The 17,750-nt window shown below is 37.9% G+C and overlaps 1 protein-coding gene across 10 annotated transcripts in view; it reads left to right on the top strand.

The window, feature by feature from the left end:
* The window catches only part of CACNA1D (calcium voltage-gated channel subunit alpha1 D), a 235,682-nt gene that overhangs the window by 125,025 nt on the left and 92,907 nt on the right, over window positions 1-17,750 (top strand). For 6 of the 10 annotated variants that reach the window (XM_055806923.1, XM_055806927.1, XM_055806925.1 and 3 more), the window contains exons 8-9: window positions 1,645-1,748; window positions 13,174-13,343. In XM_055806923.1, coding sequence (XP_055662898.1) covers window positions 1,645-1,748; window positions 13,174-13,343 — 274 coding nt within the window. Of the gene's footprint in view, window positions 1-1,046; window positions 1,151-1,644; window positions 1,749-13,173; window positions 13,344-17,750 lie in introns of all 10 variants that reach the window. The other 4 variants (XM_055806929.1, XM_055806930.1, XM_055806926.1 and 1 more) reach the window with 1 other exon arrangement.

Raw genomic sequence — 17,750 nt, 5'->3', positions numbered from 1 at the left:
TGGCTAAAAAGCATCTTAAGACAAATCTAATGCAAACTGGTCAGCATAAACAAAAAAGCCAGAATAATTCCTCTTGCATAAGATACGTTTCCGAGAAGTTCCAAGTCAGAATTTTTTTTGTAACTTACCAAAATGTCTTTTTGCACCTGAATGCTGCACACAAAAATAAATTCCCTGGGGTTTTAAAATATCTGTTTTTCTGAATAGGCCTTTTTAGATTTCCATGGGTATGTTTAAGTCCATCGCCTGATAGGTATAATGAGCTTGCTAGGAATACACTGTGCAAATGGTCTTTTATAGAAGAATTTGTGTGAGTCTATGAAGTGTATTTAAAGCTCAGTTACGTCAACCTTACTTTAAAAAATCAACAAACCAATAACAATAACATTGTTCTTTATTTAATTTTTGTTCAGAAGTGTTTCTAGAATATTTCCATGTTTCTAAAAATGTCTGTGTTTCTAAAATTTGATTTCAGTTTTTCATTTTCCTAAAATTGTGTTCACATTTTTTATGGTAATTCATTTTCATTTATTTCCTTTTGAATTAATTTAAAATGACTGCATCCAACTGTAGTATTTCAGGAAAAAATAATACTGAAATACCATAGTACAGCAAAATATTGCTTGTACTGTTGAGAATATATATTACTGTTTCTTATCTCAAAGGATCATTTGCAGAGCTAGGATATATATGAATTAAAATCCTAATACTTCGATATACTTTTAAAGCATCATTTTAATCAGTGAAATCTGAAATTCATTTCATGTTCTAGATGTTAAAGAACAGAACTGTTCCAGTGCTCCATTTGTGTTTTCTAATACTTTTTGATCTGAATGTTAGGTTCACTCAGTATTTTGTTTTAGGGTATGTATTAAAAATGCAAAGTGAATGTGGCCAGTGCCTTCTTTCCCGTATTGTTCCTCTTTGAATACTGAAAGAATGCATAGAGTGCTATCTCACCTGAATGATTAAATTCTCTTTTTCTCTGACTCTTCATTGCTATTACTATAGTGATCTACTCTATAAGATCATCTTATTTCTTGCAGATGAATGATGCTATGGGATTTGAATTGCCATGGGTGTATTTTGTCAGTCTCGTCATCTTTGGGTCATTTTTCGTACTAAATCTTGTTCTTGGTGTATTGAGCGGGTAAGCATACACCTTTTTCATCATGAAGGCAGAGTCCTGAATTCAGTTGCCATGAACACACAGGTTATCTTATACAGGTGAGACTTCAGTTGTTGTGACATCTCTGAATACACCTTTATTTCTTTCTCCTCCAATTAGAACAGAAACAGCTTTCTGTAGCTATCATATAAATAACATATAAACACCAAAATCAGAGTTTAGATGTACCAGTGTATATTCTTCGTGTCCATACTTGTGGCAAAATTATAAGAAGGACTAATAATTCTCCGGCACTTATTTAAATGTTACTGTAATTAATCTTCTAAAGCATCACACCTACAACATAATTTGGGTAAGTAAAGAAATTAAACAAGTGCTCATTGATTAATTTTTTAAAAGAATGAAATAAGCCATAAACTTCCAGTGTTGAAACCTACGTGATCTGGCAGCTGCAAAAAGGACTCTGCTGTTTAATGAATGACTGAATCATAACTTATTTCCTTACATTTTTACAGGTAAATGATGCAATAGGATGTGAGTGGCCATGGATCTATTTTGTTAGTCTTATCATCCTTGGCTCATTTTTCGTACTTAACCTGGTTCTTGGTGTACTTAGTGGGTAAGCAGTTGAGTTAACATTGTATATGCTACTGCTACTTGTAAGATGGCCTCTGCATTGACTCAAGCTTCTCAGCAATGGCTTTTTGCATGCACCTGAGACTCTTATGTCATCCTACCAGTGTTTGCCCTTTTGACTGAACTGTGTGATTCTAGTGCCTGTATCTGTCTGACATCACGTTCACCATGCTTGCCAAAAATATTCATTAAATGAGGCACTAATCTCTTTATTCTATAATATTCCGGAGGGGAGAAACATTATTTTGCACACAGAGATGGGTGGTGCACCTGTACAAATATTCTCCCCTATAGGACAAGTGTCCTTTTCTGAAAGCCCAACTTTTGCTTTTGTTCAAATATCCATAAAATAATTGAAATGTTATTTGTGTTTACCAGTCAGATTGCAAAATATTTTTATTGGGTGCTTCAAGATCAGCCTTATGGCAAGAGTACGGCTAGATTACCTTGGCACAAAGTGTTTAGTGCTTCCTGTGTTGTCCAGCTGTGTACTCCTGTGATAGCCTGCACCAGCAAGCTGATGTATTTATCAGTAATCAAGTATCAATTTAATATACTTCTGAGTGGGAGGCTGTCACAGCTTTTTGTTGGTTTGTGCATTCCAGGCTCCAGCCAAGAACTGAAGCGGTGTCAGTTGTAGCTGTATAATGTGGTTTAAAGCTGTAGGTTATGGCAATAGTTTGCAAGGCTTTCTTCTTACAGAGCCCCCTCACTGAGGTTCAGCTCCACTTCCTTTGCCATTTCCTGGTTTCTAACATATTTGAGTTTGGCAAAACTCCAGTTCATGGTAAAGATATTTTCCAATAAGTACATAAAAGGTCCGGCTAGCATTGGAACGCCAAAAGAAAATTATTATTATTATATGCATTAGCATTTAGTTATACAAGACACGATATTGTTCTGGCAATCTTAGGCAAGCCGTGCCCTCTTTGTTAGCCAACAGAAAAGTTTCTCTTGCATAGAAAAGCAGCCTGACGTGATAGCTGATGGTGCCGTCAGACTGCTGATGGTGTGTGTACAGGCTCTGCCAGGCTGTGTGTTACGTTTGAAAGCAATTAAAAGGCATGATTATATTCCTGGAAAACAGGCATTCAAACAAAAGTTCCAGTTGCTGATATAACTGTGTTACAAGAGCGTTTTTATCTGATGAGTGGTTTTACAGTTTGTTTATTTAAGTCCTAAGTCATTTATCCATGATAGATCACTGTTGCACCCAGGAAACGAGGGGAAGAATAGTTTTACCTTACTGTCAGAATCACTGTACAAAGCAGATGTTTAAAAGCAAAGAGGTAGTGCTAAAAACACATTGCTGATTTTTAGTTTTAATCTCTTCCTTCCAAGACCTACCCTGTAAAGTCTGATTTATACAGTCGTATTGACTGTGATTTATTCAGGGACAAATGTGTAAGTTGCTGCAAAGCGAAGGGCCTGGCTTTCACGTCACAGCCACAGTGGACAAACAAAATGAAGAAGAGAAGGACAGTAAAGGAGGGTAGCTGCAGTGTGATTTATTTCTTCTTTTGATACTGTTACCAGGAGCTGTGTGACTAGACTTCCAGTTGAAGTCATTAGAGGATAAGGCTTTCACAGTTCCTTTCTCTGGCCCTTAAGAAGGTCATAAGCAACAATTAGTTTTCCTCCTGTTGCATGAAAGTATTCTATGGTAACAGTTAACTAAATATTTCCCTTTTCCCTTTCATGACTTAAATTGTTACTTGTTTCAGATTTTTATGTTTTTAAAAATAAGTTGTGAGGAGAGTAATGCCAGGTTTGGCATTTTGTTACACGTTCGTCTGCTGAAGCCTTAGAAATTTAGAAAGACCCTCATAGCTAAGCTTTACATTTGATGTAATACCTTTAAAATACTTTATAACGTTTGCAACATTATGATACTTGTTGGAATATGGAGCTGTTCTTTCGCTGCTGTTACAACACAAGGGAAGAGGTGTCCCGTTGCCCTTGTTTTCCATTCTGCAGACAAGAAATCTCCACTGATTTCTAGGTATTGCTTGACCTCTAGAGCTTTAATGCTGTTTAGAACCCTTGCTGGCTTGCTTTTGATTTCCAGTGAACAGAAATAGCAGTATGAAGCGTGATGTGAACTCTCCTTAATTCGTACATTCATTCCTGACTTTTCTGCCATAGTGTTATTTAACTGCAGTGTCACTGGAGTGCCCAGGGTGCTTGATGAATTGTTTGCATCCATGTTTACCCTAAATACATGAAAGAGCCTTCCTAACACTCCAGTTTTTTGTTTTCTGTGCTGAAGAGAATTATACTAGTGAAAGGGAGACGTGATATTTATATATCACCAATGATAGATGTTGATAGCAGAATGGGAAAGGAGAAGGGAGTATTCCTATCTACCTATGTTTGGGATGTAAGTGAAGTAAATATCCTGGCATATTTGTTTGAAACTCTGACAAGGGCCAGTGGAATAGCAGTATACTGATTTATTTTGGTCGCTAAATGCCATTAGCATATAAATAATAAATATTTTTACATATTTTTCTGTTTAGACCTACCCATCTAAATTTTATGGGCAAAAGTGATGTACTAGTGAAATCCTATGGATGTGATTCTATTCCTTAGTGGAAAGCTAGTATTTTTCAGAGTCAGGCATTGAAAATGTAACACATGCACCCTTTGCTTTTTATTTAGGACTTACTAGCTTTTAGGTTTTATTCTCTTCAAACCATAGCATGAAGCTTAGTTTATGATAAATCTATAAAGTTAAATTTTACTAAACCAGTCAAACTTCAAGGTTGCAAAAATTATGCCAATTTACATGAAAAGCATGGCTTTGCATACAGATTTTTGGAAGTGGAATCTGAATGCCTAATACACCTTTTCTGTATGGAAGCGTTGCTTCCTGTAAGCCCAAGTTATGCTGTGTACATTTAAATCTGTCTGCTGTTTTGATCTGTTTGTGGTTTTAAAGTACTCGTTCATTCTCTTTGCACTCCTTTGTTACTCTGTGACCATCTGCCCCTTTGTATTTCTGTAATGCCTCTTGTGCACTGCATGTTTGATGTGTTTAGATACTGTACAAATGGATGAGAATGATGATTTGGGAGATCTTTTGTTTTACACCTAGCCGTTTCTGAAGGTGAGTATTGCCTGGTGATCCATGTCAGTTTTGCCTGCTAAAGGTGGCGTTCTTAAAAACAGAATTCATACTTTTAATAGCAGATGTGTAAAATAATATAAATAATGTGTGTGTGTGTAATTTGCATGTGGTAAGTATTTTAATTTCTGTGTGGAAGCTGACTGTGGAGGTATTTTTTCTAAATACTGCTTTGAGTAATAAGGACAGAGAATTCACAGGCTTGAGGTAATTCAGCTTTTTCAAAATACTCTATTTTTTACTCTGCATTAGACACTGGTATTATTTGCATTATTCTCAAGGTGGATTCTCAGTTGTAAAGCTATTTCAGTTTGCAGGACTTGCAGGAAAAAGCATTCTAGAAGACTCCAGGTCAGGTTTTAGAAATGGCTTCAGATCCAGCTCAGGCTCTAGTTCATCTCACAAATTACAGAGCCAGCTTTAAACAAAGACACCAGAAATGGTTCCAGCAAGGACCTGCACACATTGTTCTAGACCCAGCTCTAGAGATGCTCTCCAGAAATGGTCTCTAGGTTCAGCTCTAGAAAGGGATTAAGGGAAAACCACCTCTGGAGCAGCTCTAGTACAGGCCTCTGGAAAGCTATGGGAAAGGGCTCCAGAATGTGGTCTAAACCCATGTCCAGTAAATGGCCGGGCAACTCAACCTAGATCCAGCTCTGGAAAAGACCTCAAGAAACGGCCCTAGTCCCGCTTTAGGAAACGACACTACAATTGGCCTACGGTCTCTTTCTGGGAAGCGCTCTACGGCCAGCTGTATACGTAGCTGTAGGAGGGGGGTCAGGTCATGGTCTTGGTCCAGCTTCAGCAGAGGGCTCTGAAGAGAGCTGCAGCTCTAGAGAGAGAGCTCTTGTAGGCTTGAGAGCAGACTTGAGAAACAGCTCCTCCCTGAACAGCTTCTCCCTTTATAATAAGAAAAAAATGGCTCTAGATCCAGCTCCAGAAATGTCTCTGGAAATACGTTTGGAAGCGTGGTTCAAAACATGTGCCTGCTGGTAATTTCTTTCATTGCAGTGAATTTAAGAATCTAGCCGGACACCTGGAACCGCCAGCTGTCTTTCACACTGAGGCTGCATTTCTGCATGCTTGCAATATTTGGTAGAACAGAGCAAAATTCTTGCAGCTCTGTATTCAGCTGTCTCTGCATTTTCATTATCTTGGGCTTGTATACATTTTGTTCATTCACGTTACGAATTTAAAATTGTATGTGGCTCAGAAGAATTGTTTTACCTCCTAGCAATGGCAGGGTGATCATGACGTGGTCACAGCCTGTTTTGATTGCTGTCTCTTTTGAGGCAGCAGCAGGGAGTGGGTTCAGCCTGTAAGAGATACCAGAGCACTTTTTCTGCCCTTGTAAAAATTCCTGTGGTTGTGATGCAAGGGTTAGGCACTGCAGCTTTGGGGCTGCTTCACACTTGATGGAATGGCACCGAAATTGCAACTGAAGAGCTGTGTTCTCCAAAGTCATGAAGTACCAGACACAGAATTTGGGAGCTGAGGACGGGCCTTCTCCAAATATTTCAGGATAAAAGACCAGAGCATATAGTGACTATTGGTGCAAGAGACAGTGAGCTGAAATTAGAAAGTTAATTTAGAAATTATAAAGTTAAGGTTATTAGAAAGATAACAAATAAAGCTAAACCTTAAAAAAAGGGAATTGAGAGACACTCCTCTGCCCTGAAAGTACCTTTAAAAGTATGTTGAAAGTTAAAATAAATGTGCCAGTAACTCAGCATACATTAAACTATTTTACTATGAACAGAGAAAATAATACATTACAAAACTTCACAACTTATTTATCAAGAGGCATGGCTTTTAATGATGCATGGTAATCTATTCCTGAAGATAGTCATCGTTAGGGGATGGCTTCTGCTGACAGTGTTTTCTGCTCAAAGCATTAGTATTTCTTTGGGTAGCCATGGGAACAAGTAAGACCTTTTAAACACACTTAAATAAATCTCTGTAAATTGATTTTATTGCCTTGCTAAAGGATAGCAAAGCATAAGCTTTGACATGTCCTTACATATATCCTCCTACATGCAAGTCTTGCAGGTTAGTAAGAGAATGTTAATCTTTTCCATTTCTTTCCCACAGTATTATTTGCAATCTATGTACATAATGATTCTAAAAGCTCACGGTGTGTACTCATCCATGCTAATCTCACAGCAATATCTGTCAATTAATGTCATATAAAATATAAGCTTATACACCTAAGAACTGTTGTCTACACTATATATGGACAAAATTGTAGAGAAAGACATTTTAGTAATGATGCACCAAATAGAAAACAGCAGTGAACTGTCATCCATAGTCCTTCAGCAAAAGGGAAATTAACTGGTTTTGGCAGTGTTCGTTTTCACAGCAGAGGGAAGGCTCAGTAAAAACCCAACAACTTATGGATAAAATTTTAACTGCCTCACGTAGATAAACAGAATATACGTTCGAAAAGAGGAGAGGGACTTCAGTTTTAGATCTCAGCAAATTATGAGTTAAAGCAGGTTTTTTTGATTGCTCTGTGGCTGGTAAAAATAAAACTCAAACACAAAGAGGTACAAACTAAGGAAATACTATCCTTGATTGATATACTAACAAAAATAACATAAATAACCCTAACTGCAAATACTTCCAGCTGTAAGCAGCAGTAACTCCAACCAACTGCTTTAGACAGAGACCACTGAAGTCAATAGGGGTAGTTCAGTTCCCTTGAATTAGAGCTCGAAGGGAACTGATTTTATTTCAGTCCTGTCTGAAGTTACCACACCAAGGGATCAGTCCTGTGAGATGCTTGCTGCTGAGCTCCTGACAGGTAAAAAAACACATCAGTTTCAGAAACTATGTTGGCAGTGCACATCACCATGGTGGGATGGCTCCGCTCTGGGGTATGGTCCTGTGCTTGGTGCTGCCAGTTCCTCCTCTAAGAAATCCAGTGTGTCCTGAGCCAAACGGGTCTCTGCTCAGGACAGAAGGAGCGCAGCTTAATACATAGATAGAGTAACAGTCTGAAACATCAGATCTCAGTTTTGTTGCTCTATCAGATTGTTCCCTGTCTTGAAATTCCCACAGATGATCCCATTGTATTGGCGTGCACTCTGGCACAGTAATTCTACACAGGCCCTCTGCTACGCAGAGGTGGTGCTGGAGCTGTTGAACATACATTTTGTTAATTGCTAATGAACTACATGGAAATAACTACGGGTAGGTTATACCAGTTTGCATTACCCCATCAAGAACATGATGCTCCTTGCTCAAGGAAAATTCCTGCTAGAATCTTTTTTTGTGCTGCAGAAATAATTCTACAGTACTCAGCCTGTGCATTTTTATTTCTAAAAGAAGAGGTAACAATGATGTATACAAGTCTCCGGTAATTAAAGATATGATGTTCCTTAACCTTTTTTATGTCTCTCTACATCTGTTGCACATTACATCCAGCTGTGTGCTGTTGTCCATGGTTATTTGTGCAGTTCGAGTTCTCTGATTTGATTCAGCTCATTTGTTGGTTGGTATGGTTACCACTGTTTGAAACCTTTTCTGTGAGTCTGGTGGCCAACACTGTACTCCTGTGAGTACATTTTTGTTATTATGTGACTTCCCTGTGAATAAATGAGAGTCTAGGATGTCTGGGTGACAGTTCTACATATAGCATTAGCATCACACTTTCCACATACCAGACCCTGCGTGCAGTAAGTTGCAAACTGCAGGAGATGAATTCTCTCTTCTGTTGCATTTGCAGTGACACACAAGGACAGTAATACGGCCAGCAAAGAGTTAGTGTCCTGGTTTATGTTTAGACATCAAAGGCAACTGTTTATTTCCTATCGTCAGTGCCTAGTGATGCATGGGAGATACAGCAACACTAATGTTTCTGTACAAGCAATGAAAAATGTCTAGCCTTTAGAACTTCCAGCTAACAGGAGGCCAGTATAGGTTTCTTTTTAATTATTATGTCCATGAATTACAGAGAGAAGGAAGAGTATACCAGATACTCACACATTTAAGCAAATTGTTGTATTAGGATTTTTGGTTACTACGTCCCTGCCTCAAATTAAGGTGTGAGAACCAGAAAGTTGTGAGTCTCAGTAGGTACTCCCTGCTGCCACCTCCACCTTGTGGCATCAAACCACTCCCAGCTGATGCATACCAGCAGGACTTATTTCACTCAGCTGAAGAAAGAAAAACCTGGCATGAAAATAATTGCCCCAGACAATCAAAGTGTGAACTCAAAACCTGCATTTTATATGCTTCTGCCTCAACAACAATTGATGATGATGGTGTCATGCCTAAACAGAGAACTGAGATCATCCTTCTGAAAGGAGACAAGGAATTTTTGGGCAATAAAAATAAAAGTTGTGTTTTGTATAGTAGCTTAGTTATCACTAAAAATAAGTTAGATTATATAAAGGTGAGTCTCCATATAATGATTTATTTTGCAAGCCATGTCTCCTTTCTGCTGCAAGTGCAGTTGACAGTTATTTACACCAGCTGCAATTCAAAGCTTTGCCCAGTTCACAGGATATTGTCACATACTGCAATTTTAAGTAATTTAACTAGATCAAAATTAGGCTGGCTAGGTCTAGGTTGTCTGATATATTTGCATTTGCAGTGAAATCAAAACCTGAATTGCTTCTAGGTAGCAATAGAGTGTTTTGAAGAAAAGATTTTTTTGAAGGCAAATGGGTAATTATACAAGGTGTCATTATACAAGTTACTCAGATGTGCTTTATAAGATTCTTTAGAAGTAGCGATTTGCAAAAAGCTCTTTCTAGCCCTGCTAGCCTAAAGTTTTAATTTTGAACCATATTATCCTGTAAAATAAGAGACAGTAGTAAGCTTGGCTTTTCTAGTTGTTGAAATTAGAACAAAAACATGTTCACTGAGCCCTATGCTTTATGAAAACAACTTAAATCCCTTTTACTATTAAACTGAAATTTTGCAGGCAATCATTTCACATATGCTGGTGTCAAATCAGAGTGGTTCCTAAGGATCTGACAGTTTGCAACTTGGGTGGAGACTGATTTAAATCACATTTTAGTGGAGAGATGCTTATGAACGCTACCATAGTCACAAGAGCCCTTTGAATACATTTTTTGTCAGTTTAGTCAATGAACAACACCCCCCTCCCCCCCCCCCCCCCCCCCAAATGCCAGATCCAGGTAATCTTATAAAAGCAGAATGAAATATATATATTGAAGTTGGCTCAGTCATTTGTGAAACCAAGTATTTACAGAGCTTAAATACACTTACCACAATTGATGTGCCGCTTCCTAAGCTTGTCTCGACTTTGTAGGCTTCTGGACTGAGTGCTGGGCTGGTGACAGTCAGGGAGACCAGTTCAGGCTCTTGGTCTGACCACCTATCTGCTTACATATACATATACATATGCAGTACCTATGCTGCTTACATAGCCAAAGGCTTTTTCTTTCTGCCCTGGACCCAGTCTATGCCCTCTATGGCCACCAAGTGCTGCGCAAGCAGCTGTCTTACTCCTCCTTCCAGGACATCAGCCAGTGTCTACATATCTTTGTCTAAATGTCCAAATATCTTGCGGTGAGAATATCTTGTCTGTCAGAAGCTTTAAAGAGCCAATGTCTCTCCTTCATCTCATGCCCATCATCTTTCTCAAATAACTTCTTGTTTCTTGGAAAAAAATACTTTTGTTCTGCATTTTTCCTCTGTAACAGGAAACTCATTACATTCCAATTCTATTTATTCTTATTCATGGTATTTTGATAAAAGGAATACTTACATATGTGTGTCTGAGGTTTGTAACTTCATTGTTACTGTGATAGAAAAAAATACCATAGCGCTAGATTACTCCCTTCCCTAAAGAAAATGCAGTCTTCTCAGGTGTTAATCTTCCTTGTAAATGCTTGGCTTTTAAAAAGAAAAGTAAAATTTTTAAATATCATTGAAATCAAGCACCATTGCATCAACCCCCACTGATAAATTGCAGTAGCATTTTACAAAACAATGTCTGACTTCTGTGCTGCCTTAAAGGGAAAGGTCATAGTTAGCTGTGTGCATAAAAAACTTTAATTCTCTGCATGCAGCCATTTTAATGTAAAGTCAGAGTTAAAAGGCAGTTCAGTCATGGGTGAAGTGCTGTTGAAAATATCAGCCTTGCCAACTGTTTCGTTTTTAAATGGTTTCTTTCATTCTATATAATAACAGCAGCTTTCATGTTACTTTACCCACACACATCACATAGCCTTCACCCTAATGAAAAACAGCCAAAGGACTGAGCTGAACAGAACACAAATAGTTAGGAAAAGCTAGCACAACTTGTTACTTCTGATTTTGGGCTGTGCCATGATAGGGTTTTTTTTTCCCCAAAGATACTGCCTACGGCATGAGAGTTGTGGGTATGTGGCCTCAATCAGATGTAAGGGATGGTCTCTTTGACACTGTCTCCGGGAGAAGCTTAAACCCGGTGTTCCACAAACTAAACGGTTTCTTATAGGCTTATGACATCTTCTGCCAAAACAACAAAGCTTTTAGTTTTGTTTATTTAAAAAGCAATTACACCTCAGAGAGATCTGTTGAGCTTTCTCTTTGATGAGCGTTTTTGCGAAGAGCTGGCCCTCTGCAGGACCTCGTCCCTGGGTGCTGGGTGAAGGGTTGCAAATGCAAAGCAAGCGCTGGCATTCTTCAGCTCCATTACAGTGCTGTCAGCTGGAACAGGATCATCTCCACATGCCAAACCACATTTTTGTTGAATTAAGTCCTCAGCTGTGTAAGGTGTAGTGCCCGCTTCTTAGTTTTTGCCACAGAAAGCTTTTTAGCTTCTGTAACATAACATTAAAAAAAATATAAGATCTGCGTGGTTGCATGTAAAGAGTTTAACTCTTAAATTTACTCATGTCAAAACAGAAAATTAGAGTTTACATGTGTTTGAAGGCTGCAAATGAAATAATAACAATAAAAAAAAAAAGAACAAAAAACAACCGTGGAGGGATGATACCTTTGCAATTCTAAATAAGTAATGTCTGTCACCAAACTGAAATACTATGTTGAAAAATCATGAGATTTTCTATTATTCTGCTATATTTTGTTATCAGGGCAACTTCATGTTGATAATTGTTTTCACCGTGTTAAAATATTTTCAAGTCTTACACTAATTTCCTAATATTTTTCCACTTGAAAAAGGATATTATTGAGTGCTTTAATAAATTTCCCTTTCCGAGCATATTAAGTAGGGAATATTTTCAAGTGAAAGTTCTCAATAAATAAAAGGGTTGTAAGTTCATAGTAAATGAAATTACTATGGCCATTTTTTAGTTTTAATTTCAGCCTTAACAAAAGATTAATAGGTTAGTCAGAACAGGCTTAATTTTAAATTTTGAATCAGTGCACACTTACACTACTGTGTGAAAGATGGTCGCCTACTCTGATCATGCACGTTGATACTTGGGCGAAAGGGCAGTCTGATCTTTCTGTTGGAGGGAGTTACACTATTTGGAGCTGTGTGTCACACCAATTTTTTTAATGATGTTGGTATATGGAATGTTGTGGTGCAATAATTTAGTTGATAATTATCTTGAGTTATATTATCATTAAGGGGGATCGTAGATCCAATTCAGGTTGGAAGAGACCTCAGTAGTCTATTTTATCCAACCTCCTTCTCAAAAAGCATTTTTCATTCCTTCATAATTTAGGGATTGACCCAAATCATGAACTGAAATAGAGCAATGAGACAGAGGGTTCAAGTTATGTAAAGGGATGCATTTCTGGTCTGTGAGCGAACGGATTTCTAGGTTCTGTTACAGAGGGCAAGAGGGCAAAACATCCAGATCTCAAACAGAATGGGAGTTTATTAGTGGAATTCTGTGAACCACACACTGAAGCAAGAATAGAGTTGGCTAATAAACTCTGGCTGGAAGGGGAAGGAGCTTAGAACTGGCTGCCAGAATTTCACTGAAACTAATACTCAGCTCTCTGTAATTACTTCATTATTGCAAGTCATTTTCTCTTTGTAGCTGTTAGATAAAACTGATTTTAAAATCTGTATAGAAGAGCACATAACTAACACATATGGAAAGAGTCAAGGATACTGCTTGATTTTCAATTAAATCATAAAAGCTGTGAAAGTTTTGGTGTATTACTGTAGGGATGTGGCATGATTTCTTTGCACCACTATCTTGTTTCCAAAGAAGCTCTCAAATCTTCAGTATAATTTATTCCATTCATTTTCTATGTCAGTATGTTATTCTTCAGTGTTAAGACCTAGATCGAAACGCCTGGGAGTTCGATAGTTATTATTTTTTTCTGCTTTATCTGAATTTGATAGGGAATTTTCCAAGGAAAGAGAAAAAGCCAAGGCCCGAGGTGACTTTCAGAAGCTACGTGAAAAACAGCAGCTTGAAGAAGATCTGAAGGGCTATTTAGATTGGATTACCCAGGCAGAAGACATTGACCCTGAGAATGATGAAGAGGTTGATGAAGAAGGCAAGCGGAACAGTACGTATTCTTTACCCTGTACTGCTGTGTGTGACTGCCTTTGTGTTAGCGGGGGGGAGGGCAGCCTCAATGATGTCACTTTTTGATTTCCAGCTTGCAAAAGTGTTCGTTAGCAGAGCCACCGTGTCTGGTAGTGTGCTGATACTTGGTCATGGGAGATAATTCAGGATCTTGCAACAAAATTCTGCTCTGAGCTGTCCATGTACAAATCGTTGTCTGCGCTCAGTCACACTGAGACTTAAACCCTGCTTTATTTGTGTTCTGTAACAAGTTAGTGCATGCAAGCTATGTGCCACTAAGTATCATTGTAAATCCTTAGTCAAGACGACTGTGTGTTTAGCGTGCAATAGAAATAACAATAATAATATAAAAAGTTTAAAAAATACTGTCAAAACTACAGCAAAGAAATAGCCGTGTGCCAACAGTGAGGATTTTTTTAAAGTTTTGAAGTGTGGAAATGATATTCTGGATCTTGGTGTTCAAGAAAGCTGTGTAAAATCTTTTTTACTAGATGAATGTGAAATAAATAAAATGGGATTTTTGTTCACACTGAGAAATAGAACTATCCCTTACTTAAAATGTATTTATTTGGCAGTAGCATATAGTATATTTATGGGTAAGGTAATATATGCTGTAGAGACCTTCTAGTGCTTCTGACCCAAGTCCTAATGTAAAGGAACAATCTAGTTTCATGATATTGCAACAACTGTAAAAGTTGTAATTGATTTTTCTATGTCATAAATTTTGAGTAACAGCAGTATTTTAATGTCATAATTCAGTAGAGGTTGTTTTAGCCTCTTAGCTGTGTTTACATAGTAGCAGTCAAAATTTTTATGAGAGCTTTTAGTGCTGTACATAAATAAGGACATGGATTCAGGATGTGGTTTATCATTTAATAAACAGTTTATATATATAAAAATAAATAATATAAAATTTAAATAATTAAATCAATAAAAATACCATTTAATAAAAATGAAATATAATTTAATAAATAAAAAAGTCCAAATTTCAATATATATACTAACGCTAAATACCACCTTATTATTCAGCTGATACTCTGGAAAGTCATGATATTTATTTAGTTAGTTACTGTTGAGTATGTATTAAAAAATGCATCTGCAAGTGGTTTGTTGAAGGCAACTCAGAATATTATTTTCTGTGTTGAAATAATACGTTATTACTGTTCTTTTTCTTCTAGTGCTGCTAATTTATTGAGAACTGTTCTTTTAAACCATAGCACTTTTCAGAAGCAGTAGAATAGTTACAATTGTGTGGTTTGATATTGAAGTATCTGTTTTTAAACTTATCTGTATATTGCATGTAGTTAAGTTTTTAAAAATCTTTATGTTTTTGAGTTTCAGAATTTTATTAGTCCTGTAGTTCACATAAAAGCACGGTGTAAATCCGTGTTACTGGAAGGATATGATGGTTTTATGGGAGGCTGGAAGGCAACTTGTGGGTTGATGTCAATGTCAGCGTCACCCAGAAAGGAATAGTTTATGCCTATATGAAAATCTGTAGCACAGAGTTTTTATCTAGAGCAGAGCAAAAAAGCCAGAGTTCACTATACTTTGTTATTGCTACTAATGTTGTGTGGAAGGAATATAGAAACTGTGGGTTTGAGTGTCAGTATAAAATCCTGAAGTAAAAGATTGCCCATTTTATGGAGTAAATATGTTTTATACAAGATTGTCATGCAGAATTGTGGATGATGCTGAATTTGCATAGAATTTTGGACAGCGATACTGTCAGCGATGGTGCTCATAGATTTGGTCTTCACATCTGCCGGTGAAATCCCAGGAACTTTTTGCATCCTGTTCAAACTGGATGTTTGTTAATATGCTGTAAAAGAGCCATTTGCTCCAACATTCCTTAAACAGCTTCTAGGTCATATAGATCTTTCATAAATCCAAAAATACTTGTTTGGTAATTGAGTTTGAGAGAGATTTTGGCTCTGAACTGTTAACTTCGACATAATTTTAGGGTAATTTAAGAGTTGGAGAAGACTTACAGAGTAAAAATAGGAGGAAAGTAATTGAAAGAACTTTTAAACAAATCCCAATAATGTAATTTCAGACATGCATATGTATTTTGAGTGGAAATTTCCAGCAAATTGGCAGCATCCTAGGCAGTGCTCTGGGTCTGTGCACATGTGCTTAAATATGTGGCTTGGAATTTCATTTTTAGTATCAGTTGCAACAGGGTGTAAAGGAGGAGGGGTTACTGAATTGTTCCACCTCCTTGCATTCAGTACAAACTGCTGCATATCACATTGCGTGGGGCAGTGTGATGAGAGACAGCATGAGCCGTCTGTGCAGCCACAATGTGGGAAGCTCTTGGGTCGGGAGCATAGTTATGATAATGAGCTAACTGTTTGGGAGTCAGGTGCAATTTAGGTAGTTATCACCAGGTTAATAATCTAGAGTAGTAAGCTCAGGAAATAAATTTAGTCCAAATATACCGGTGATGTGTTTCTAGAACTGTCTTTGAAGCATAAGGTAGGGCTGGGTCCCAAGATGGGCAGAGGAGTAATTTGCAGGCTTCTAGGCAGCTACATCCTTGAACACCTAAACCTCTGGATGATCAAGTTTACTACTGTTTGACGGTGATGGAAGATCACCATAATGCTATTCAACGATGTGGAAGAGCTCTGGGTTTAGGATACAAAAGGTCTCTTCTCTCCATGGTGGGAAAAGGTACACATTTCAAAGGTAGTTAACTCGGTGATTAATAGCTTCTAACATAATGCTTTAAAAATGTAGTTTAGGTTTTGGCAACCCCAGCATTTAAAAATGTCTAACCAGAGGAGCCGTTCAGTCACTTAGATGTGATCCCCCTGTATTGGTACGTCTCTGTGGCTGCTCGCAGGCAGCGTTCAGCGCTGCTGGACGATGGAATGCCTCTGGACGACTGGCATTATACATACACCTTTAGTAAATATAAGTAAATATAGTAAAACCAGTAGCCAGTTACCCTGAATTTAATGAAAAAAAAATTGCCAAAGCTTCAAAGCACTGAAAATTTAGCTCAGAATGCAAAAACCAGAGAGAAGTGAGGGATGAAGCGCTGCTCGGTGGCGCTGCCGGTACTGTCGGTGTTTGCCTAACGTCGCTCGTGTTGTGTGTGTGTCTGTGGACACGTGTTTATTCTTTGCGTTGCAACTGCTGCCCTCTACTGTGCGAATGCTGGAATTACACGTGCGTAACGCGAAGGGGTTACACTGGCTGACCTGATGGAAGAAAAGAAGAGAAGCAGGCTCAGGTGCTTTGGCCGTTCTTCCAATAAACATGGTAAAACGCGCTTCTGGTTTGCAGTTGAAGTTTCTCTTGTGCCAGTGCTGCATTCGATGTGTTGGCTTGCGAAAGCAGACATTGTATGCAGTTTCTGTAACGGAGGCACACACATCTCTAGCATGGAGGGACTCGTGCATGCGGTTCTGCTCGTGTAAGTGCATGTTCACACCAGACTGGTGCTGCCGTGCTTGCCCTTCCTACAGCAGCTTCTTTAATCTGTTTACATTTCTGCTGAAGTGTCTTTGTCTGGGACTGCTCTTGCTGAAGCATAGGTTTTCTTTCCCAAAAGTGAGGTAAACCAGATAAAAAAAATCATTTTAAATTCAGCTATGAATAAATTAATCAAAGTATTCTACGAGCTCGATAATGGATCATAGTGTAAGCTTAGAACAGTATGATAATATTTACTATTTATTTATAATACCGTCATCATACTTCGAATGTAGACTCTACCAAAACATGACAAACTCTTAACTGTATCTCTTTGATGGTTTTGTTTCTGTAATTTGTATTTTATTCCATTTCTTTCCTACCCACAATGGGGATGGACAGGGGTATTCGAGTACGATAGTTGTTTTAAAATCTGCGCTCTTTTAATACTGGCAAATTTATTGATTTGACATTATCACTATTGTAGTTAATTAGGAGATCTAGCTTTAATCCTACATACAACAAAGTTATTGGAGCAACTGACTTCCTTGTTGTCCTAAGAATCACTGTTGTGTCTCAGACTAGGCTGACAAATTTGATTCAGTTACTTTAGAGAATGCAGAGTATTAAGTCAATAATTGTCAGGACCCAATGGACTAATTTTTTACAATACTGACTCTGCATGAAATTATGTTTTTTTAATGGTTACATGTATAATAGCTTACACAGCTTTACAGGCTGGAATAATTTTTCCATAAAACTTGCTAAAAGGCAGTAGTTGCCGTTTTGCTTTGGAAATGTGTTTTGACATAGTCTTTAAACTGGCAGGTTCAGGTTCTGATGTCAGTCGTGAGGCAGCATGGAACTGGCTGAAAACTTGCTGTCATCTACCGCCTGCAAATGCTGCCTTGCTACTAGTATCTGCTCTTGCTAGTTGGAAACGTTCTCAAGCATGTGTCCACTG

Source organism: Falco peregrinus, chromosome 5, assembly GCF_023634155.1.
Source record: "Falco peregrinus isolate bFalPer1 chromosome 5, bFalPer1.pri, whole genome shotgun sequence".
NCBI classification, from domain to species: Eukaryota; Metazoa; Chordata; class Aves; order Falconiformes; family Falconidae; genus Falco; species Falco peregrinus.
Note: the sequence above shows the minus strand (reverse complement) of the source record. Positions and strands in the feature narration are given on the sequence as shown.